Source organism: Serinus canaria, chromosome 18 (assembly GCF_022539315.1).
Source record: "Serinus canaria isolate serCan28SL12 chromosome 18, serCan2020, whole genome shotgun sequence".
NCBI classification, from domain to species: domain Eukaryota; kingdom Metazoa; phylum Chordata; class Aves; order Passeriformes; family Fringillidae; genus Serinus; species Serinus canaria.
In genome coordinates this window covers 6,933,813-6,956,295 of record NC_066331.1, presented here as the reverse complement: position 1 = coordinate 6,956,295, position 22,483 = coordinate 6,933,813, and the positions used below count along the sequence as shown (strand labels likewise).

General features: G+C 43.7%; 1 protein-coding gene across 2 annotated transcripts; it reads left to right on the top strand.

Annotated features, from left to right (window-relative positions):
• Positions 1–30: 30 nt before the first annotated feature.
• On the top strand, positions 31–20,522 carry ACOX1 (acyl-CoA oxidase 1). 2 transcript variants are annotated; one of them, XM_009094450.4, is made up of 14 exons: positions 31–180; positions 1,151–1,310; positions 9,841–10,001; positions 11,718–11,825; positions 12,302–12,421; positions 13,574–13,689; positions 13,885–14,054; positions 14,357–14,519; positions 15,208–15,398; positions 15,978–16,157; positions 16,772–16,877; positions 16,963–17,106; positions 17,877–18,083; positions 19,020–20,522. In XM_009094450.4, exons 1-14 carry the CDS (start codon positions 66–68, stop codon positions 19,068–19,070), a joined length of 1,992 nt encoding a protein of 663 aa, XP_009092698.1. In that variant the 5' UTR covers positions 31–65; the 3' UTR covers positions 19,071–20,522. The 2 variants fall into 2 exon arrangements, with proteins under 2 accessions (XP_009092698.1, XP_009092699.1); XM_009094451.4 differs by lacking the exon at positions 9,841–10,001 and adding an exon at positions 6,674–6,834.
• Positions 20,523–22,483: the final 1,961 nt, after the last annotated feature.

Genomic DNA, 22,483 nt, shown 5'->3' with positions numbered 1-22,483 from the left:
AAACGGGATCGGGATCGGGACTGATATCGGGATCGGGCAGAGCCGCTGCTTCCGCCGCCGCCGCGATGTCGGTGAACGCGGACCTGCGGAGGGAGCGTGCCGCCGCCACCTTCCAGCCCGAGCTGCTCACCCACGTCCTAGACGGCGGCCCTGAGCGCACCCGCCGCCGCAAGGAGATCGGTGAGGGAGGGCCCGGGCCGTGGGGACGGGGATAGACAGCCCCGGTCAGGGGGAAGGGAGGATATGCGGGGTGGGAAGGGGAGAGGCTGCGTGGTGGGGAGACCCAGGGACGGGGATACAGGACGGGGATAACGGGGTGAGGGGGTCGTGGGGCGAGAGAGCGTGGGGAGGAGCTTTTGTGGAGAGGGGAGACCCCAAGGAGGGGGAGAAAGCTGCGAGGAGAGGGTTTGCAGGTGGAGGGTCAGCGTAAAGGAAGGGGTTAGAGAGGAACGGGAGCTGCGTTACGTCCTTGGTCCCCCTCTTCTCCCCAGAGCGGATGTGGGGTGGCCTTGATAGAGCAGTGTCCTTTTACTTCTCTGTTTCCCCTTCCTCCAGAGGGTCAGAGGCGGCTTCTCATGGGCTCTGTCCCCTCCTTTTTCCTTCCTAGCATGCTCTTGCCCACCAGTACAAATGTCATCTGTTTGTCAACTGGCACGATGTGGTTATGAGAGATTAATGTGCTACTTCCAGGCTCTTCCCTGGGCTGGGACTGTCAGAGGCTGCTGTCGTGTAACTTGTGCCAAAGGGGGGGACACAGAAAGTCTATGCTCTCCGGGCACCTTGTTTTCCAGCTGGCACAGGGGCAATAATGACTGTGCCCTTCTGCTGGAGTTGCCTGTGGTTCAGAGTTCACAAGGCTGCCTGAGCCTCCGAGGCTGTTGCTGAGGGGCCTGCTGGTCTTACATCAGTGAATTGCCCTCTTGCCAAGTCCAGAGTGCTTTGAACTGTAAATGGGGTTTATGTGTGGAATGAGAGTGCCAGCAGCTCTCAAAGAGCTTTGATATCATTCTCATTTCATTAACTTCTAATTTTATTTTCAATTTTTTCATACCCCTACCTTGAGATAGAGCAGGTAAATGCTGGGTCGTGCTCACCCCCTGCTGAGGTTTGTGGAAACTGAGCTTGTTTTCCTCTTCTGTTCTGTCCCCAGAGGCCTTAGTTCTAAATGACCCTGACTTCCAGCATGAGGATTTGAACTTCCTGTCCCGTAGCCAACGCTATGAGCAAGCCATCAGGAAGAGCTCCTTGATGGTGATGAAGTTAAGGGAATATGGAATTGCAGATCCCGAGGAGATCTACTGGTTTAAAAGGTACCTAAAAAGTCCCAGAGTTTGCTTCTTATACTTCAGTCACCACCAAAGATGCTACGGTTGTGCTTTTTCCTATGTTTGTTGTCTAAAGGAAGCTCAAGACCTGTATAAAAGCCCACTCAAGTCTGGCTTCAGTGAATTTCAGATGAAACCCCGAATTCCTGAATGTTGTGTTTTCTTAGGGCTTTTTTTTAATGAGAAATGCAACATTAACAGTGATATGCTGTTCTGTATGTGTGGTGCAGAAACTAAAAAACAGAACTTGAAGTCAGATATTTTTTCCCCAAAAGGAATAAAAAATCATACTGAATTACTTTGAATAGATCTGATGAGTTTGCAGCTTCTAATGAAATCTCTAAAAGCTGATTACTTCACTTTGCACTTAGACCCAATAAAGTCACATTGCAGAGATACTTGAAACTATTCCAAGATGGTTTATAAGTTCTTGTGTATCACTGTCTGTTCTGGCTCCCTCCTCTAAGCTCCAGAGGTTCTCTTTGACCCAGAGGCTTTTTGTTGTACCCGACCTTTGGTTTATCTGATAGTACCACCTTTGGATCAAGTTAATGAAAATAAGACTCTCTTTACATCTCAGTTTTCATTCCTTCCAGAAGAAATTAGAACTCAGTTCCTGATTTTGATGCATTGCTGCCCCTAATTCTGTTAAAAGCTTTATGATTTAATCAAACAGAAACTGATACCATAGATGTTACACAGATTTAGAAATCTATTGTAATCCCATGGATATATCCTCTGGCACCTTAAATAATGAACCGCAAGTCCCCTCTGACTGGTTTTATAGAAAAGCTGTCATGGGCCCCAGGGCATGATCCTTGGCACTAGGAAATTGAAGTCCTCTTGTCCACTGTGGTTTTACTTTCAGAGAAACTGGTCTGCACTGACCTGTGTCATGAAAGTTCTCATGAGGTAATGTAAATAATTTGAAAATCATCATTGGTAGGCAGTGATAACAGGGAACAAGTTCAGTGACAGTAGTAGATTATTCAAGTACTGCACAGACAAAGTTAATATTTTTTTTTTCCCCTACAGAAGGTTTATTGAAAGTGATGGGGAAGTTTCTTCATTTATTTATTTATTTCTACAGAGAAAATTCAGCAAAGTCTATCCAGTCTATCAGATGAAAAATGTTAACAAATTTTCTGTCTTTTTGTAGCATTAGTGGCAATATTATATGAAAACACACTTTTCTGAAGTAGTCAAATGAGAGATTCTAGTTTGTCTATCCATATACTTACTTTGGAGTCAGAAATTCTTAAGTAAATGAAAGTGCAATAAATATTTAATACAGATACCAAATAGTACCTCCATATCAAATGTGGTCAGGTGTAACTAGTCAGAATTCACAGTTCAAAACCAACAAAAATAATAAAGGCTTGCTTTATGAGGTAAAATCTAATTGCCACCATTCAGGATTTCAAAACATAATTGCAATTACTGTAGACTGACTGTATATGCAATTTTTTATTTATTCTGTATACCATATTTATTCTGTAATAACTTGTAACAGAATGAAGAGCAGTGCATAAACTTCTTGCCTACAGGTGAAGTGTGTTTGCTCTAAGGACTGTACACTGTTGATATTCTGAAATGACTTCCTTACTATAATCTGGTGATGGCAACAGAGGATGTTGGGTTGCTGCTGCTTAAAAAATTGATTAAATGAAAGGATTTTTTGTTCATCCTTTGATTTTATTTGCATTTTAACATCTGTCCCCACTTTGCCACCTGCTGAGTGTTAAACATTTTTTAAATTTAGTGAACTGCACCCAACTGACAAAATTACATCTATTTCTATCCCATATCCAAACATGCTAATTGGAAGTGATTTCATTAGTGTAAAAACTGACCTGGAGAAAGTGTGTTTGGGCTTATTCATTTTTCCAAACTGAAAACTGAATGGATATGGTGTTGTAACATGCCTCAATTGAAGTTTATGAAATAGACTGACATCCTTGATTCAGATGTCAAGTTGTATTTATTGTGATTGACATTTCTGCTTAAGGAAGCTTAAGAAATTTTGTCAGCTGTCCCCAAAAGGCAGGGACAGATCTACATATGCAATTTTGAAGAATTTTTCCTGTAGCTTTCCTAAAGTGCCAGAACATCTCTAGGTAGCTTTGCACATGACTCACCAACTTTATAGCTTGATTTATGAGTAGGTGAGGAGAGAGCTGCTTCCTTCACTGCCCTGAAGATATACATAAACAATTGCTGCTGCTGCTGTGACATGTCCAAGTGAATGGTCCTCCTTCCTGTTTCCAAAGGGCTTTGTTGGACTCCAAATCATAAAAGGATCTATTAAATATACTTAATTGCTTTTCATGTAGTAATTCTTCTGTGTCCACACTGCAGTTGTAGCTGTTGTGACTTCAGCTTTGAAGGCCATCAGCCTAAAAGTGCCAATATTTCAGATTTCTTTTACAGTCTAACTGCAGCAAAATGTAAATCAAAAGGAAAAATGGGAAATGGTTTTGGTGTGATGCTCCAACACTTTTGGAAGAGAGCAAGCTGCTCAGTTTTAATTCACCTCCAACTTAATTAACTTTCATTGAGGAAAATGGGATTCAACAAAGAAGTGAAAAACAAATTGAGACAAATTGGGTCACAGAAGAAGAGAAGATCTGAGAGCTGCTGGTCACCAGATGATTCCTGTGTTCCTAAGCATTGCATGACTATGCACTTTTCCTGTTGGAATTTGTTCTTACATCTCTAAATTAGGACCTGGAGTAGCTTTGAGCAAATCAAAGCAGAAAAACTCTACTTTGGGTCCTACTTGCCACTGCTAAAATAATGAATGAGTCTGGCTTGATCTTACCTTCATAAAGCTGGAACAGGAGTTTATTGCCATAGCAGTTGTTAGCCCAGCTTTGAAGCCCAGTTAGCATAGCTCAAACACAACTCCTGCTCCTTCTCCCCTGGGATGACCCTTCGTGCTTGTCCTTGAAAGAGTAACTTCAAGAACTGCCCAAAGCAGCAAAGTTTGCACACAGACTAATGTAAAGTAAATGCCCCTGTTCTGTGACCCAGTTCTGCAACCTGAGGATGGCTTTGCAGCTGTTCCTGTAGCTTTGGAGCCTCTGAACACACAGGCTTTGCTTCTGTTATCCTTTGTCATGAGACAGTGACACACCTGTCACATAAGTGCGTTTTACTGTGTGGGTGGCACTGGTTGCTGTGAAATCTGGGAAGGTCTGTATTGCCAAAGCACATGTTACTACACAGCCTTCTCCCAGAAGTGGATTTGGAGCTGCAGCCTCACTGTGACAGTGGTTGTTGTAGCAAGGCTGACCTCAGAGCAGCTGGGCATTGATCAGATGGTCACTGCCACCATCAGTCTTGGAGCAGAGTATTTGAACAGTTACATACTGCAGCCTTTGGAGAACAGCCAGTCCAGGTGCTGGGAGTGTTGAAATTGTAATGGAAAGCAGTAAGAGTTCTGAGAAAGAAACAGAAGGGAAGAATGTTGTTCCTCCCTTCACAGCTGGTACCTCTTCTGTTTGCCCTGTGTCTAGAGGAAAACAGGATTCTCTCACATTGTCATTCCATTTGTTAAAAGGCATATTAAAGCAATCCTAATTCTTCAGTGTGGGGTATGCAGAGATAACAGTTTCTGCTGTAATTTAATTTTCAGCTTAGTTAATGCAAGAAGCTGTTAAAACGCTGCACGACTGGCTACAGAAACATCATGACCTCCTGACACAGGGGTGTTAAAGCATCCACTTGCAAAATGTCTGTTGTCTTGTCTTCCTGCTGTCAGATATTTAATAGTAATCATTAAATATCTGGCACTTCTGATTAAACTTCCTCATAGGCAGTGAAAGTTGCTGGCGGGACCTTTCAGAAGATTTCTGGGATGTTTTCCTGGAGCATTACCTTCAAAGAAGCAGTGTCTGATCTGATTTTTTCTGACAGCAAAGCATGGGCTGCACATTTTTCTCAAGTTCTTCCAGTGACTGCTGAAAATATGCTAAGACCCATTCAAGCTCTTCCCAAGCCCCAAAATGTCATGTTTCAAGGTCAAGCACTCATTTCTCTCTGCAGATTTGTCCTTTTTAGGCCCAGGGAGTAGTGCACAATAATTGTGCTGTAGGCAATGAGGAAGAAAAGGGTGCTGCTGTTGCTCTATAGGTCCTGGGCTAAAAAAATGACCTACTTAGAAAACCACAAGAGTGTTGAAAAGTTCTGACTTGATGTCCTTGCAGCATTTTTAAGCCCTTGGTCACCCTGAAAGCATCAGCTTTGGTGGCATCTTCTGCTGTAGGCAAGAGAATATTTTTGGTGAAAGAACTGTGTGCCTCGACTCCAGGAACTTCAGACTCTGTACCTGCACCCACACCAGCTTAAAGCACAGTTCATACATTGATCACCAGCATTAGATTACTTGATTACAGTAGTTTTGCTCCTGGAAAAATCCATGGCTCATTTAGTCTTGTTCATTTGAAGCAGGCAACGTGCAGTTCAGTTGTTGTCTCTCACTCTAAGGCTGGTTTTCACAGCTTGTACAGGACCTGCTGTTCAATTAGCAATTATTTACTCTCTGCATGGTGCAAAATGTCAGTCACAAATGCTGCTGTATGGACAAGCTGTGTGCAAAACATCCCCTGTGGTATTTATGCTCAGTTTTTCCTCCTCTATCTTAGAGTTTAGATGGAATAAACATTTGTGTACAGTAGATTGAAGATGAAGAAACTGTTCAAGCTGCAGAAGGGAAGATGTTTTAATTGAGAATTTACTTTTCCTGGCTTTCATGAAATAACTTCTGCTTTGGTGAAGCACTCCCAAAATGTCTGATTTTTCTTTTCATTCCCTCCAACATTAGACCGTAATGGTAATTTTAATTGAAGGTGAGTTCCAGATCTAACAACTGATAGAAGCAGCTGCAGGCAATACAGAGCTGGTCTAAAAAGAACTCAGTCATCAAAGAAACCTTTTCATTTTTAATATATATTTCTTCTAACTAATAATGCCCTAGTTGTAGGCTACCAGCAGCAGTGGAATTTATTCCCACAAAGCCTGAGAGATGGAGGAGAATATATTTTGGTTTTCATGCCCTTAGTTTCAAGTTCCTCATGAACCTTTGTAGAATAATATTTTTTCTAGTTACATAGCCACAGCAGGATTCATGGGGTGAAGAGGATGCCTGGAAGAAACATCTCTTTCCCCATTAGCATTGCTTCTGATGCCTCCACGTTTGGAGGTTGCTTGTGGGACAAAAAAAAAAAAAAAAAAAGGTTGAATGAGACAAAGAGATTATTTATCTTATGCTCCAGTTGAAGAAAAGCCTTTCAGGTTCACAGTAACAGTAAGACTGAGATCCAGATCCCTCTATTTCTCTCCTGTAGAACATGCTTGGGCAATTTTCCTGAACCTTTGGGTCTCCACTTCAGCATGTTTCACAAAACCATAGAGACCCAAACGTCTGATGCTCAGAAGGAGAAGTGGCTGCCCCTGGTCCGTGAAGTCAAGATAGTTGGCACCTACGCCCAAACCGAAATGGGACATGGTTAGTTCCCTTCAGGGATCAATGGGTAACCTCTTTTCTCTAACTCCAGTGGGTAAAGTGTTCATGTTCCCTGGGTCAGTCTAAAAGGGGGAAAGGTAAAATTCCTCAGTTAATGGTTGATCTCTTTAGCCGGACAGCCGCCTCATTTCACATCCTGACAGTCCCAGGATTTCTTTTGGTCTTTTCCAGAATGCACCTCTTAGCTGATCTCTGCATTGGTAGTTGTTACCTTTGTTTTGAAATGAGGAGGTTGTACTAAGCCCTGAGAATCTGAATTTCGCTTGAACCAGTTGACTGTCAGTGAACAGTACTGTGGTTTTTACTTTTGCCTGATTTTGGGACATGTATGCCAGAGCCCTCAGTGCATGGCTGGCCTGCAGAAACAGGTCAGGAGCGTTCCTACAGGAGCAGAGGAGCATGGTGAGATTGTGAGTTCTGGGTTGAAAGTCAGGTATGCTTTTGCCCCAGGCACTTCTCTTCCAGATGCTGCTGCACTGCAGCTGTACAGCTTCCTGGAAAGGTCTTGTTTGCAAAGAAAAAAACCATCCTATTCCTGCTGTTGTTGAAAGCAACTTTCTCTGCTTCAAATGGAAAAGCATTTAATGGATCAAAAAACAATCTTTTGGCCCAGAACCTGGAATTGTGGCTGTTATGTACCAGCAAGAATAGTTAACAAACAGAGACTCCAGTGCTTGTGCTGGCATCTGAAGTGGGAAAGCCTGAGGTGTCAAGTCTGGACACTGCTGGATGGCAATGCCAGCTGCCTGGTTGTTACAGCTGCTGAAACATTTGTAGAAGACTCAGTGGAAGAAATCCTATCCTCCGTCCTGCTCAACAAACCCAGCTCAACCCCAGAAGCTGAGAGAACTGAATGGCAACAATCAGTGCCTGCTGGCCTTAATTGCTTTCTCACACCAGCTGCTTGAAATCAGTCACATCCACACTGCAGTGATTGGTTTTACTTCTGATTTCACATTAGATTCACATTAGATCATTGTACCTTTTTGCCTGGTGATGGTTGATTTCCTTATAGTTCTCATGTTGTTTCATGGTTAAATTGGTATTTTGACACTAAATGGAATACAGTGAAGTAGATATGCTTTCTATGCTGAATAATTAAAATGCAACTATTTGGCATTCCTGCTGTGAATATTGAGTATCTGATATTTCATCAGTGAAGCTGCTGCAGTAATTGTCACTAGCTTTGCTTAATTTAATACTTATGTTTAAAATCTGGTGATGGGGAAGCAGACCTCTGGATTATTGAATTGAACTCTGGCCTAGATGGGTAGTTACTCAATTTTATCTTGGTGACTATATGTGTGATAGCCTGTGTTGATTTTAACCTCTTTCATAGTGAAGAAGTGTCCTCTCTCTCTCTCTCTCTCTCTCAAAAAAAAAAAAAAAAAAACAAAAAAAAACACAAAAAAAAACCAAAAAAAACCCCAAACAAACAAAAAAAAAACCAAAAAAAAAACCCCAAAAACAACCCACAAATAGCACAGGGCTGAAAATGAAACAAGGAACAATTGAAAATACTGCATTGTTTCTATCTGGTTTATAACTACTGCTGGTAAATAAGGATTTTTTTTTTTTTGGGTCACTCTTTGGCTGTCAGCTGTAGCTGTTCAGTACTTCTCACCTGTACTGAACTCACTTAAAATCTGGTGTTCTTGGTAGGCCATTAGTCCCCTGTTGGGCTTGGTCACTGTGCAGTCAGAAAGCTTAGAAAACCTTGCTGCTGGGTTTATTAGATAGTTAAATTTATTTATAGGAGTCTGAGAATATCAGAAAACAGCTCTTGGGAAGCCCTAGGGGCACAACTAGTTCATGTTAATGAGTATTTAGAGAACACAAGGATGCATTGTTCCCACTTTGCTAAGAATGTCAGGTGAGTTTGAGCCAAGCTCAGACCAGTGCTCTTTCCATAATGCATATAATTTAAATATATAGATATATATATATAAAATTTCATACATAAAGGAGCCAGATGGAGGTACTTGTCCTCAATCTATCACCACTATTTTAATACTCAAACTATCAATATTTTAAGATTTAATGATGAATTAATTCTTTATATTGAAAAACTTAATAGACCACTTAATTACCTCACAGTGGTGCTTGACAGAACATGGAAAAAAAGTAATTCTACTGAAATATGTTTAATTTGAGATAATTTGGGCTGGTGATTTACAAATTCAAAACTGTTGGCTTTCTTCCCAAGTTGTTAATGTGTAACTTTGTCTTACACATACAGAGCACTGTCCTTTTAAGAAAGTTCTTTAAAATAGTAGAAGTTAAAGGGAGTTGATTTGAAATGCCATGTACACTAATTGTGTCTGATATTTAATTTTTTAAAATTAGAGTACATAGTACTCTAATTTTAAAAAATTAGAGTACTATGTACTCTAATCCAAAGCCAGTTAGGATTTGTCTTTTTTTAAAAAAATTAAGTTTGTTGAAAACCCAACTTGTTTATCTGGATAAACTGGGACTTTGGCCAGTTTCTACCTTGAAACATGTAAAAAAAAGAAAAAAAAAAAAAAGTGGACTTTCTGTATTTGGTTGAAAGCACACTGCATTCAGCCACATCACATCTTCAGCAAACTGACATTCTCAGCTGACTGTCTCAGCCCATTGAACTTAGGGATGCTCTGATATTCAAACCAGAAGGTCTGGTCCATTTTTGGTTTGGATTCATCCTTTTTTAAATCAATCATAGTGCATCAAAAATAGGGGAATGTTGCACAAGCACTTTCTGCAAGATTACAAAGAAGTGCATTGCAGCATGTTTATTTCAAAGTAAGTGCAATTTCTTATTACTCAGCCTGAGAAAAGGACAGTGCTCTGGCTCTCTGAAATACACTTGCTGAATTCTGATTGACACATGAATCGGTTTTTTTTTTTCCTTTTTGTCTCTTCCTGAATCTCCACCATGAATCCTCATGCTTGCTTCCCTCCCATAACATTCCCTTCACACTCCCATCCCATGACAATTCTTCACAGCTTTGTTCACCGTGGACGGCCTGAGCCTCTGGACCTTCACCTGGGCATGTTCCTCCCCACTCTTCTCACCCAGGCCACCCCAGAGCAGCAGGATCGCTTCTTCATGCCTGCCTGGAACCTGGAGATCATTGGCACTTATGCCCAGACTGAAATGGGCCATGGTACAGTACATTCAGTAAATGCTCTTTCTAAGAATGCCTTTGTGTGCAGAGGATTCCCTGCCTGGGTAGAGCAGTGTGTGTGTGTGTCCCACAGTTTTACACAGCCTGCTGTGGTTCTAGGGAAAAGTGGACAGCCTCTACAAGGGTTAATAGAGCATTATGCCATGTGCTGCTTCCCTCTTCCTCTGAAGGGAGGGTTGGATGTCTGTAGCCCTATAACTGAGCACCTGGGTGCTCCTTGTGCCATTCAAAACTGGATCATTACTGCCCATCACTGGTGCTGTCAGTTTCGTGGCATCTGTTCATTTTACCCTTGCTATTCTTTCCAGCTGGAGTTCTGTTTTGCTCTAATAAATGTTCAGTGTAAAGACAAAAGGACAGAGCTTTAAGGTAGTGAAAGAGATGTCAAAAAATTAAGAGTTGCTTGTTCACCTCAGGATTAACCTTCGATCAGATGCATCAGGGTTAACTTGGCTCTAATGCTCATGTTCTATGGGGAGCTTTCTCCCCTTAGTTCACTCCCATGTGTTCTTTTTAACTGACCATGAAATGTGTTGGGCTTTTTGAGTTCTCTGTCTCATGTTGACTTTGTTTTTCATTGTTATTCCTTTGTTTTCAAGCTTTGAAATGGATTTTGATAACTCCAGCAGTATTGTGATTGCAACACTTCTAATTTAAGTTTCAAAGGGAGGATATTCTGCCTTGGGAAACTTTAGCTTTGGTCATCTCAGAGTTGCAGATGAGAATTATTTTCTAAAAATGAGTGGGATTCACCTTTGTGTTGGAGGGAAATGTAGAGACTGTGTGAAGCATAAAGTAACTGCAAGTCTGAGGAGAATCTCTTGGAACTAGTGAGGTTTGAAGATCCTTTGCCAGCAGAGTAAGTCTGTGTTGAGCTTCCTGTGGAAGTCTGCCATCACCTCCATGCTTTGGGAACGTGGTTGCTGCAAGGTGATCTCCTTTTTCCTGTTGGAGCTCTTGTCCTGCCCTGTCAGTCCAGACTCTCAGGAGAGTTCACAGCTTGTCTAGTTTAAGCAAGCAGGCCTGGTGATTTTGGGAGTTTTTAAAGCATTCAGAGGCAGTGCCACTTCTCTGAGACATGTATGGGAAGTGAAGCACTGGGGGCAGAAGACAAAGACAGTTCCTGGAATTATCTCCATCTTTATGCAGTCTCTTCGTCTACCTGCAACAGTGCCTGGTGTACACGTGCCATTACTTGCTCTCTTGGTGCTATGGATGATCTCTTCTGGGAGATCAGCTCCATCAAGTGAGGAGAATGTAGGCTGGATGAGGGAATGGGCACTGTTTATTTCATCTTGTGGCTGAGAACTGGATGGTTTTATTTTGCAATTTAATCAGATTGCATTTTAGTGAAATTCAGGTGAGTGTGTTCCTGTGGAACATTTTGAATGAGAAGGGGCTTCTGGTGTGTGATAGCAAAAAGATGTCAGATTGGAGGTGCTTGGAAAACTAGTCTTAGACCACTGGGGAAAAAAAATCAATGTTTTCTGAGAATTGGCGGTCCCAGAATGTGGTCTGGCCCTCACTTGTTCTTCCCTAATTTGTTGATATTTAGCTTTTTATACATATAGCCTAAAAGCAAAATTAAAATTCAAACATTACTACTGGAGTTCCACTTTCCATTGCCCAGTTCTGTCCTTGTCTCTGTTTTGTGACTGACTTCCTGCCAAAACAATGTGTTTTGCTTGTTTCAAGGGACTCATCTTCGGGGCCTGGAAACGACAGCCACTTATGACCCCTCTACACAGGAGTTCATCCTCAACAGCCCCACTGTCACCTCCATTAAGTGGTGGCCAGGGGGACGTAAGTTTGCCTAAATCTGGAAGATGTATGGAAAAACTCAGGGAGGTGATGCTATGTGTGTTACATCTGCAGAGTGATGACTGATCCGAAGAGCTGGCTGAAAACCAGTCACTCTTGCATAACAAGCAGACTTATCAGAGCCTGCTTAACATTGTGTGCTCTGGACTGTTGCTCAGAACCATTCACACTGTGGATTTGGTGTAATTTTTCATTGCTTGTATCAAATTATTTATAATTCCTTCAGCTTCACTGGCAGGTGTGCCAAGGACTCAGTGTTTTATAGTCAAGAAAATACTGTTGTTCAACTTCCATTGACTTGAGCAACATTTTGTCATAGATCTGTAGAATTGGGGTGACATCCAGTGGGGTCAGTCTGGTTTTCTGGTGCATGAAGTGGTGAGGTTATCTCAGAAGAAAGACTCTGTGTGTGAGTGTGTCTGACTGTGTTCCTGTGCTGAGTCCTGCTCCCGTTGCAGTTGGGAAGACGTCGAACCACGCCATCGTCCTGGCTCAGCTCTACACCCAGGGCCAGTGCAAAGGCCTGCACGCCTTCATTGTCCCCATCCGGCAGCTGGGCACACATGAACCTCTGCCAGGTACAAATTCACACTCTGGGAGTACATTAGATCTCTTTCTCTCTGACTGTATACAGCTGCTGTGTCTTCTTAAAGTCCATGGCTTATTTCATTAGCTGAATTCACCTGGTAGATCACAGGGCTTAAATGAGTCTTTCTTACAATTGAACTACCACTAAATCATCTTTCCTACCAGGCCTTCAATGTGAAGTTTAGTTTGGGATTTGATTCTGCCCCAGTAAAGTTTAGTTTGGGATTTGGTTCTGCCCCAGTGTCTCCCAGCTATGCATTCCTCAATCCTGCTTTCTGATAGGGGAAGGATAGATTTCATCACTCTTTAGCTGGAAGTGAACTGGATGAACTTTAGAGACAGCTCCTGCAGTGAGTTGATAGCAGGGCTGCATGGAAATTATGAAGACTCCCATGTTTTGATAGCCAGTTGTTGTGGTTTAACTCACCAGGCAGCTAAACACACACAGCCATTCCCTCCACACAGAGGGATGGGGGAAAGAGTTGGGAAAAAAGTAAAACTTGTAGGCTGAGATAAAGACAATTTAATAGCACAAAAAAGGAAGGGAAATTAACAATAATAACAGTAACAACAACAATAATAATATTTGTAGAATTTGCAGAGCAGGTGATCACTGTGTGATTGCTCAGCACCAGCTGACTGATGCCAAGCCAGTCCCTGAGCAGGGAGCTGTCGTCCCCCCCAGCTGGCTTCACCCCGTTTTATTGTTCAGCATGATTCCACATGATGGGGAATATCCCTTTGTCCAGCTGAGGTCAGCTGTCCTGGCCCTATCACCTGCCAGCTTCTTGTGTCCCCCCAGCCTCACACTGTTGGGGCAGTGTGGAAATTGCAAAGTCCTTGATCAGATGCAAGTGCTACTCAGCAACAACTGAACCATCAGAGTGTTATCAACATTGTTCTTGTGCTAAATCCAGAACACAGCACTGTACCAGCCACTGGGAAGATAATTTCACTCTATCCCAGCCAAAACCAGGACACCGCTTTTCAATCAAAGAGATTAAGGTCCCTGTTAACTCTTAACTCATAACACTGTTAGGACTTGCTAGAAAACCAACAAGTCTCCTTATTGGAGAAGGCTTGAACCTCTTGTGGGCTGTTTAGTTCCTATTTCTTAATGCAAGTGTCTTTGTCTGTGACAGGTATTACAGTGGGTGATATTGGCCCCAAATTTGGCTATGATGAAATGGATAATGGCTACCTGAAAATGGACAACTTCCGAATTCCTCGGGAAAACATGCTGATGAAATATGCCCAGGTAAAGCAGTGAGCTTCAGCATCTGCTGTTAGAAATGGGCACACTGAATGCTCCTGTGAGCTTGAGTACTGCACCAAAAGGATTGTAGGTGGCTTGTAAGCGCTGCTTGCTGAGTTTTGAGTGTGAACACGTAAAAGGGAGGAAACTTCACTAATCAACAGGCTGTATTTTTTTTTATCTTTTATTTTTTGGCAGGTTGAACCAGATGGCACCTATGTGAAACCAGTCAGTGACAAGCTGACCTATGGGACCATGGTGTTCATCCGTTCCCTCATCGTGGGTGACTCTGCCCGCTCGCTGTCCCGGGCCTGCACCATTGCCATCCGCTACAGCGCTGTCAGACACCAGTCTGAGCTGAAGCCAGGGTGAGTGCAGGGAGACCCAGAGCAGCCTAAACTGCTGAGGGAAAATTCTGAAGTTCTGGGAGGAATGGGGGCCGTGGCTGATATTTGCTTTGGCACTCAGTGTGGTTTCAAAACACTGTTTGTCCTGGGGAGTAACTAATCTTTCATTCTTGGAATGTCCTCCCCTGCCAGAGGCTTTTGCTGGATGGTCTTAGAGAGTCTGGCTTGATATGGATGGTGAACATACTTAGAGTAGGAATAAATGGGATTTCTGCAGCGGGCTGCTACCACTGACATGCTAACTCATCTGTGTTTTGCTCTAGGGAACCAGAACCGCAGATCCTGGATTATCAGACCCAGCAATACAAACTCTTTCCTCTCCTGGCAACAGCATACGCCTTCCATTTTGTGGGAGCCTACATCAAGGACACCTATAATCGTATCAGTGGGGACATCAGCAAGGGGGACCTCAGTGAGCTACCAGAGGTACTGTGTCCTCTGGAAACTAGAGTGTTGGTTGAATTTGTGGGGTTTCTTCACAGCTTGGAAAAAGAGATATTGAGCCTTTTTGGCTTTCACTCATGAAATGCCTTCTACTTCTGTAGTTTCAGAAGCCCCCCAGTCCAGAATATGCTGGTGACATTTATTTGCTGTATTCATTTAGCACTTTATAAAAAACAGTGAGTAATGCACAGTGAGAAAGCTACTGGGAATATATTTTTATTCAAAAGGTGCATATCCAGGAATGATGGAGTACTGTTTGGGAGTTAAGACGGGTCGTGTGCTTGTGCTGTAACTTCTTAATTGTTCTTCCAGGTGCCTGGGGTAGAATAGATGTGTTGATCAAAGTGTCAGTACTATACGGAGGGATTAGGGCTGTAAAATGTTAATTTTCTGTTAAGGTTTGTGACAATGGGCAGCTGAAAATAGTCTTGTACATAAAATGTGTAGGGGCAGAAGGAATGGTATACTTAAAATAAGTCTTTCCATGTACAAGGCTTTTCATATAAATATTTGGCTCAGGAAAGAGCTCCTTCAAGAAAAACAAAAACCTGTGGAACAGGACAAGAATGCTGTTGACTTCACTTTTCTTTTTCTAGGAGTTGCAGTCCTTAATATGTATGTGTGCAAGCTAAGACTGGAAAATAAACTTGGCTTTGCTGTTTCCCCTCAGCTGCACGCCCTGACAGCGGGGCTGAAAGCGTTCACCTCCTGGACTGCCAATGCTGGCATTGAGGAGTGTCGGATGGCATGCGGCGGGCACGGCTACTCCCGCTGCAGTGGCATTCCTGACATCTATGTCACCTTCACCCCGTCCTGCACCTATGAGGGGGAGAACACTGTCATGATGCTGCAGACTGCCAGGTATGGGAGCTCTGCACAGGCATAATTCAGCCTCTCCTCAAGGTCCTTGTGGCTGGAGTTGGTACCAAAAGGGTTAATTCGATTTCTACTCTGTGTGTGTAACTATGGTCAGAGAAACAGAATCTGCTATCCCAGCAAGGACACTTGGGAGATAAGGGGGAGACATCTGGCTTAGGAATGCAGCTACAGCCAAAACAAGGACTCAGTCTGGGAAGGTGGAGAGGGTTTTATGGTAATGAGTTAATTATAATATGCATGTAGTGACTATGTAAGCAGCACACTTGTAAAAAATCACATGCACACAAGGAGGAGTTACCCCCGTGCAACCAGACACCTGTAATAAATGATGCCCTTCTTAACACTAAATTGGTGTTGAGGAGTCTTTTATTTGACTGGTTAGCAGTGAATTTGGTGACAAAGTAACGAGCAGAAGTGTCTGTATTAGCACAAAACTGGTGTCATGTTTCTGTCCCCTGCCCCATTTTTTACACATAGACTTTCTGGCCTGAGCCTCAGATGACTTTTGTCTATTCAAATAGCTCATGAGTAAGAGCTGCCATCTGCTGTCTCTATTTTCAGGTTCCTTATGAAAAGCTACACCCAGGTGACCTCTGGACAGCAGGTCAGTGGCATGGTGTCCTACCTGAACGACCTCCCCAGGCAGCGCATCCAGCCCCAGCACGTGGCTGCCAGGACTGTCACTGTGAGGATCAACGACCCCACCAGCTTGGTGGAGGCCTACAAGTCACGTGCTGCCCGGTGAGCTCACACTGACTGGGCTGAGCCAAGAAGAACTGGGTGAGGTGGTGGTGATGACTGCCCTGTTTGTGCTGGGTTCTCGAGGCGTGGCTGACGAAGCTTTGATCCGTGTGTTGCTTTCAGGAAGTGACACACTTTACTGGGTAGGGGTCAGGGTTAAGGGCTTTGAGGCTGCAGGAGGCTTCTCATAGCCTGGTTACTCTGCTCCTCAGTCCTTTGGGATGTATCTTTTTCTTATTTATATGTAAAGTATATTCAAACTTACAAGTACCAAACTACTCAGAAATCTCTCTGGAGAGAAACAATCCTGATATTAAAGTTCATTGTGAGGGACGTGGGAGAGTAGAACAGACACCTGCTTGAGAGTAGGTATTGAAGCACTACATATGTGCTCTCAGAAGTCCTCTTACCCCTCTGTAGCTGTGTTGTAGCTGCAACAGTGATTACTGGTTTTATAGAGCCACAACTTGTCACTCCAGTCACTGTCTTCACTCACAGCACATGAGAAGAATTCTGAGCTCATGTGCCATGACTGACGTGTATGAATTCAGTGTATGTCATCCTGTTAATGTGGTGTTATTATTTAAACTGTTTTTCTTCTTCATGTGAAACAGGCTTGTAGAATCTGCAGCAAAGAATCTGCAAGCTGAGTTGACCCACAGAAAGAGCAAGGAGGATGCCTGGAACAGAACTTCTGTTGATCTTGTACGGGCATCAGAGGTCAGTGATGTGCCTGCTAAAGAAACATGCTGTGACAGCTCCTCATCTTTCCGTGTCCCTGACTGACCCTCTTTGGTTCCTGCAGGCCCACTGTCACTATGTGGTGGTGAAGCTGTTCACAGCCAAGCTGGCCGAGGTCGGTGACACCGCCGTGCGCGCGGTCCTGACTGAGCTGTGCCTCCTGTATGCCCTGTTCGGCATCAGCAGGAACGCGGGCGACTTCCTGCAGGTTGGTGCCTTCCTCCAGCACTCCAGCTCTCTGAAGCTAGCTTCACTGCTTGCAAATGGGCTTTAAATGCCAAGCTGTATGGATGATGTAGTTGTAAGTTCTTGGCTGTTGGCTGCCAGAGGGTCATTAGCACTGCAGGTCTGCTGGAAGGCTTGCTGGGTTTCCCTTGTGATAAATGGAAACCTGGCATGTGCCAGGGTTTAGCTGAAATGGTTTCCAGTTGGTGACCAGCTGCTGTGTGTTAAAAAACAAGGACTTAATAAAGGAGCTGCAGTTAGATGTGCTCCACAGCTAATATCCCTGAAAGGGGGTCTTGTGCTCCAAATTCTAACCTATCCTTCAGTAATGGCTTTACACTGCCAGGCATTGCTTTTCTTCTCTTCATTCTGTCAGTTTGAGCAGCAGTGTTTTGTTTGCTCTTCAGACAGACATGATATGTTTTGTCTTCCCATTTTCCTCTTTCCTGTTTATTAAAAAATCCCCCCAAAAGCCAGGCACAATTTAATACCCTTATATGCATATTCTCCAAGGAAACTTGCTACTGCAGTTAACTTACAGGTACTCACAGAGTGAGTCTCCCATCCAGGATTAATAGCTGGGCAGTACAGAGGACAGACATCTCCTTCTGCTTGTGCACTGTGGCAAATTGCCAATGTAATTACTTTGAAAACTGAACTGCTGCATTTTTGTGTGTGGGAAAGCTGACCTGTGTGAGACCTTGGGGAAGGGAAGGATTTGTGACTTGTGTAATCCTTGTTTCTCCTCTCAAGGCGGGTATCTTGACCAGTGCCCAAATAACCCAAGTGAACCAACACGTGAAGGAGCTCCTGGCTGTCATTCGTCCCAATGCAGTGGCACTGGTGGACTCCTTTGACTTCCATGATGTCCATCTGGGGTCTGTGCTCGGCCGCTACGACGGCAACGTCTACGAGAACATGTTTGAGTGGGCAAAGAAATCCCCACTGAACAAAACACAGGTAAAGAAAACTCTCTTCTTTTTCTCACGTGACCAGAGAAATAACTCAGTTTAGGGTTGTTAATTCTGCTCCAGTGATCTCAGCAGGTAATTGAGGAAGGGGGGAGAAAAGTCACAAGTAGTAATGGACCAAAACTAACAACCTCCTTTCAGTTTGCTCTCTGTAGTTTTCTCTCCCAGGTGTACCTTGCATTCATCCCTGTGGGATCTCTTGAGCTTCTCAGTTGAGGGAGGAAATGGTGGACTCCACAGAGAAACAACTGAAGCATCTCAGTGAATTCAAATTACCACTTGATGTTGATTTTGCTTAGTGACAGTAGCTGTGGAAGCCTTGCCCATTTTCTGGCAAATCTTCCACTCATCAGGTCGTAGCAGTGAGTGAAGGAGAAAATAAACTGCTCCCCTGTAGTACTTAGGTGTCAGGTGTTATATATCTGGCCTAGGATTGGAGCTGCAGCTGAGCTAAAATAAACTGGAGTGTCCTTGCTCCATCAGCCAGAATGGCAAATCCTGTCTCCTGGTGCCTTTATTTGATGAGGGAAGACTGTATCTCCTACAAGGGGCTGCCAGAGACTGCAGCTGGAGTTAAATCCCACCAGTTTGCTCAGTGTTCTGTACTTCTGAAGTCACTGGGGCTTAGGAGCTTCATTACAGCCCCTTAGGAAACCTGTACCAGTTTTCTTGTCATTAAAATGCCAAACAATTGTATGGATATAAATCTTGCATTTCTTTCTTAAAAGAAAGGTGGTAGGCAGGCTGGTTTTTATATCCTCTTGCTTTCTATCATGTAGACCTGAAATATAGAAGTTATCTGGCTGTTCTGAAATCTTCAAAGATTCAAATTTTCTTAGTATACAACCAGACTGCAAGATGTGAGGAAGTAAAACTGTTTCAAAGATCAAACCTGACCTTGTAACCTCTGTCTTGTTGTTTACAGGTTCATGAATCTTACCACAAACACCTGAAGCCAATGCAAGCCAAGCTGTGAAACCTGCAAGTTTTTTAAAATGCACTCTTGCCCTGCCCTGAAAAGTGGGTGTTTGCATCCTTCCTTCAGGCACCTAAATCAAACCTTTGAATCCTGTAGCTGTAGGACAGGAATAATTGTAGCCTTTCTTTCCTCTTTTAGGTGAGGAGGTGTTTGGGGAGAGTTCGTAGGGATTGATGCCTGTTTTTAAAGTGCAATTATAATGGTAAAATTAACCTTTTAAAAATCTGGGAAAGCTTTATGGATTTATACAAGGATTGCTTTTATGAAGCTGCTAACTAGAGAGAAGTTCCTGTCAACTGGAAAAGGTGGCAGGGCTTCACTATGACATAGTTGACAGCCCTCAGGCAGTAGCTTCTGGTGAGCAGTTATGTCCTCCCCTCAAAAAATGCATCAGTGTCTTGATTTTTTAATTTTTTTTTTTTTTTTTTAAGATCAGCCCCATCTCTCTCCTCATTTGGCAGTGTTTGTGCTGTGTGAAGCCTCCTGCAGAGCTCTGTGCATGTGAGTCTGCATGTGGCACTGTTTTCCTGATGGGTCTGGGAAGTAAATACCCATCCTTCTTTGGAGCTCTGCTTCAGGCCTCCTTCCAGAAAATATCCTCGTGTTTCCTTTGTTTTTCTTCTTTCACTGCCCTGCACAAACTCCTTTTTCCTTTGTGCCAGCTCTTGGTTAATAGGAGGTCAAAGGAGAACATAGTGATGCTGCTGTGAGGATAAAACCAACTCATAGTAATCAGCTGGGTGCTGATGACAGATGTTCTGCCCTCTTTTCACTCTTAGCATTTTCTAGCACTATCTCAAAGCACTTTACAAACGTTACTTATGTTGATTTGGTAAGAAAAAAAGCACGTGTAGTGGTAAAACCTGCAAATTTGACCTGGAATGATGCAGCCAGTATTGGAGGGCAGAAATCAGTTGACCAACATCCTCAGGTCTTCTGATTTTTCTGGGATGTTGTCCTGGTTTTTAAACGCATTTGTTAAGAAAATGACAATCCCAAATGAAGCGTCCAGATTTTTATTATATTTCCTACCCATGCATTTCCAAGGAGCTTTCTCTGATTTGCTTAATTTTGTTTTGATATTGACTTGGGCCTTGCACGGTGCTGTCTGATTGAACAGGAAGAATTCAGCTTGGAGAAGAACATCCTGCTGCCCAGGGAAATCAGTGCAACAACTACAGCCAAGCAAAATCATTGCTGCTTTTCCACACCAGTAACTCTGTCCAGTTAACCTGAGCTTAAAATGGTAAAAAGCTTCAGCATGAACCCAAATCCTGCAGTTCTGAGGCAACACCTGAGAAGCTGCTTCTCTGCAGCTTTGGGCTCTGTTAGTTTCTAATTTTGAATCAGTTTTCTGGCATTAACAATGATCAGACACAAGGTTTGGCTCCATGTGCAGTAAGCTGAACAGAAAGAAATGTTTAATTTTAAATAAACTAATCAAACTTGTCTTTTGGCTGCCGAGTGTTTCAGGTCCCATGGAAGTTCAGGATGCCTGAGGAGGCTGAGGGCTCTGCTTTCCCTGTGTCCAGTGGAACAGGCTGCTGGCCTGGGGAGGCGGGGATGGAGGTCAAAAGGTTTAAAATATGCTAATGAGAACAGCACTAGCTGTGTACAGATCTAATAAATTACAAAAATGTGTTTTCAGACAAAATGTCTTTCTTTTCACACACTGCCTTCAGTGGATCTCATGTAAATTAATGGGAATGAAGTATTCAGAAGACCTCAAATTAGTTGGATTTTTTATATAGTGTGACCTCCCTGTCTTTGCTCTGCAGTGTTGTAGGGCAGCCAGGCCCATGCCATGGGGATGCCAATCCCATCCCAGGGGGTCCAGCCCCTCCTGCTGCCCCAGCCCCAGGGGAAGCACAGCTGGCACAGGGCAGAGCTGGCTGTGGCGTTTGCTCAGTGTCACTGCAGCTCCAACAGCAGCAAAAGCTGATCGGTGCCCACAGCAAGGTCTGACCATGGGGCTGGGCAGCAGCAGCCTCAATTCACAGAAGTTGTTTTCCATTCATTTTTGGAGAAATGGAGGGAAGGAGAGTCCTTTTCCATCTCATGTTTTGATGTATTGGGAAACACTTCCTTGCTGTTGGTGAGGATTTTGTGCACGTCTTACCTTGCTGTGGTTGGTGACAATGCCTGAATGCCACAACCTGGCATGGTTTGCTGTGTCTCGGGGTCAGCAAACAGTGTTTAAACTCTGCCCTGCAGCCTCATCCATCAACATGATGGTGCCATTGCCACAAGTGCTGAGCCTCTTGAGGAAGCAGGAACAATTTCAGTGCCGAGTTGTTAAAAATGGAACCAGACTCCTGGTACTAAAGTGATTTCAGCATTTATTATAATAAAAGAAAGGCCCAAAGCAGGGCCTGGGCCAGGCAGGAGCGCTCCCGCCGAGGGTGGAGCAGCGCTGGCGCTGGGGCTGCTCAGCAGCGATGGCCCCGAGGTTCAGGGGAACAGCACAGCTTCCCTGGGCCAGATCCCCCTTTTTATCCTGTTTCTTGTCCCTCTGGATTGGTTTCTGTTTGGATCCTTCATTTGCATGAAGGTTTAAGGCCTTGATTGGCCCATTACAGTTCAGTCCAGGCTGCCTCGTTTTGCTGGGGGTGCTGCACTTTGCTGAGGTGTGTTATGGTACCTTGAGAACCTCATTTCTTATAACTACTCTTTTAACCCCTTTTACAATATAACGACTGTTAGGAAAATTAATCCACAAACACCAGAGAAGACAGAGGAGTCCTTTTTTGGCTTTATTTGAATAATGGGAGAGACCATGGGGCATTTCCCTGGGATCTCTCAAATTTTTGGAGGACACAGCCTTTTTTTTATCCCAATTTCCCACATTTCCCTCCTTCTTTCCCCATTGGCTGAGGTACTTGAGAGGTTCAGACTTCCTGGAACGCCTGATACCAGCTATTCCCCTCTAATGAGCAACCCTCCCTTTTCATTTTTAGTTCTTACTGAATTTAGGGGGTTTTCTTCCCCATTGTTTCTTTCATCTTTCAATGTCTAATTTAATTTACCAGCAAACCTACAGTTTATTTGTAAAGGCAAATATCTTTTTCCATTCATCAATCAGTGGAATCCTTCCCACTGTTTGTTTCCCAGTGCTGGTTTTATCTACCAGCAGACCCACAGCTGGTTTGGAAAGACAAATCCGCTATTCCTCTCACAAAAAAACTAACAGTACATGCTTAACGATTATCAACTATTTTACAACAGTTTCTAAGCTATTTTTTAACAAAGCCATGAGCCTGTAAGCGACTGTTCCCGCAGAACGAGGGGGCTGCGCCTGTGGGATAGCTGACGGCAGCCATGGACTCCTGAAACCGCCACCTTTTGGGGACAGCTCCCCAGGGAGCCCGTGTTCCCAGGGGCTGGCAGCGTGGGAGGGGAAGCCCCTGCGG

What these genes read in the sequence shown, in the direction of transcription:
- ACOX1 (XM_009094450.4), top strand. Translation starts at nt 66, where the DNA reads ATGTCGGTGAACGCGGACCTGCGGAGGGAGCGTGCCGCCGCCACCTTC. An exon ending in CCAGACTGAAATGGGCCATG is followed by an intron (nt 10,002 to 11,717) that starts GTACAGTACATT and finishes GCTTGTTTCAAG; the next exon opens with GGACTCATCTTCGGGGCCTG. An exon ending in ATGATGCTGCAGACTGCCAG is followed by an intron (nt 15,399 to 15,977) that starts GTATGGGAGCTC and finishes CTCTATTTTCAG; the next exon opens with GTTCCTTATGAAAAGCTACA.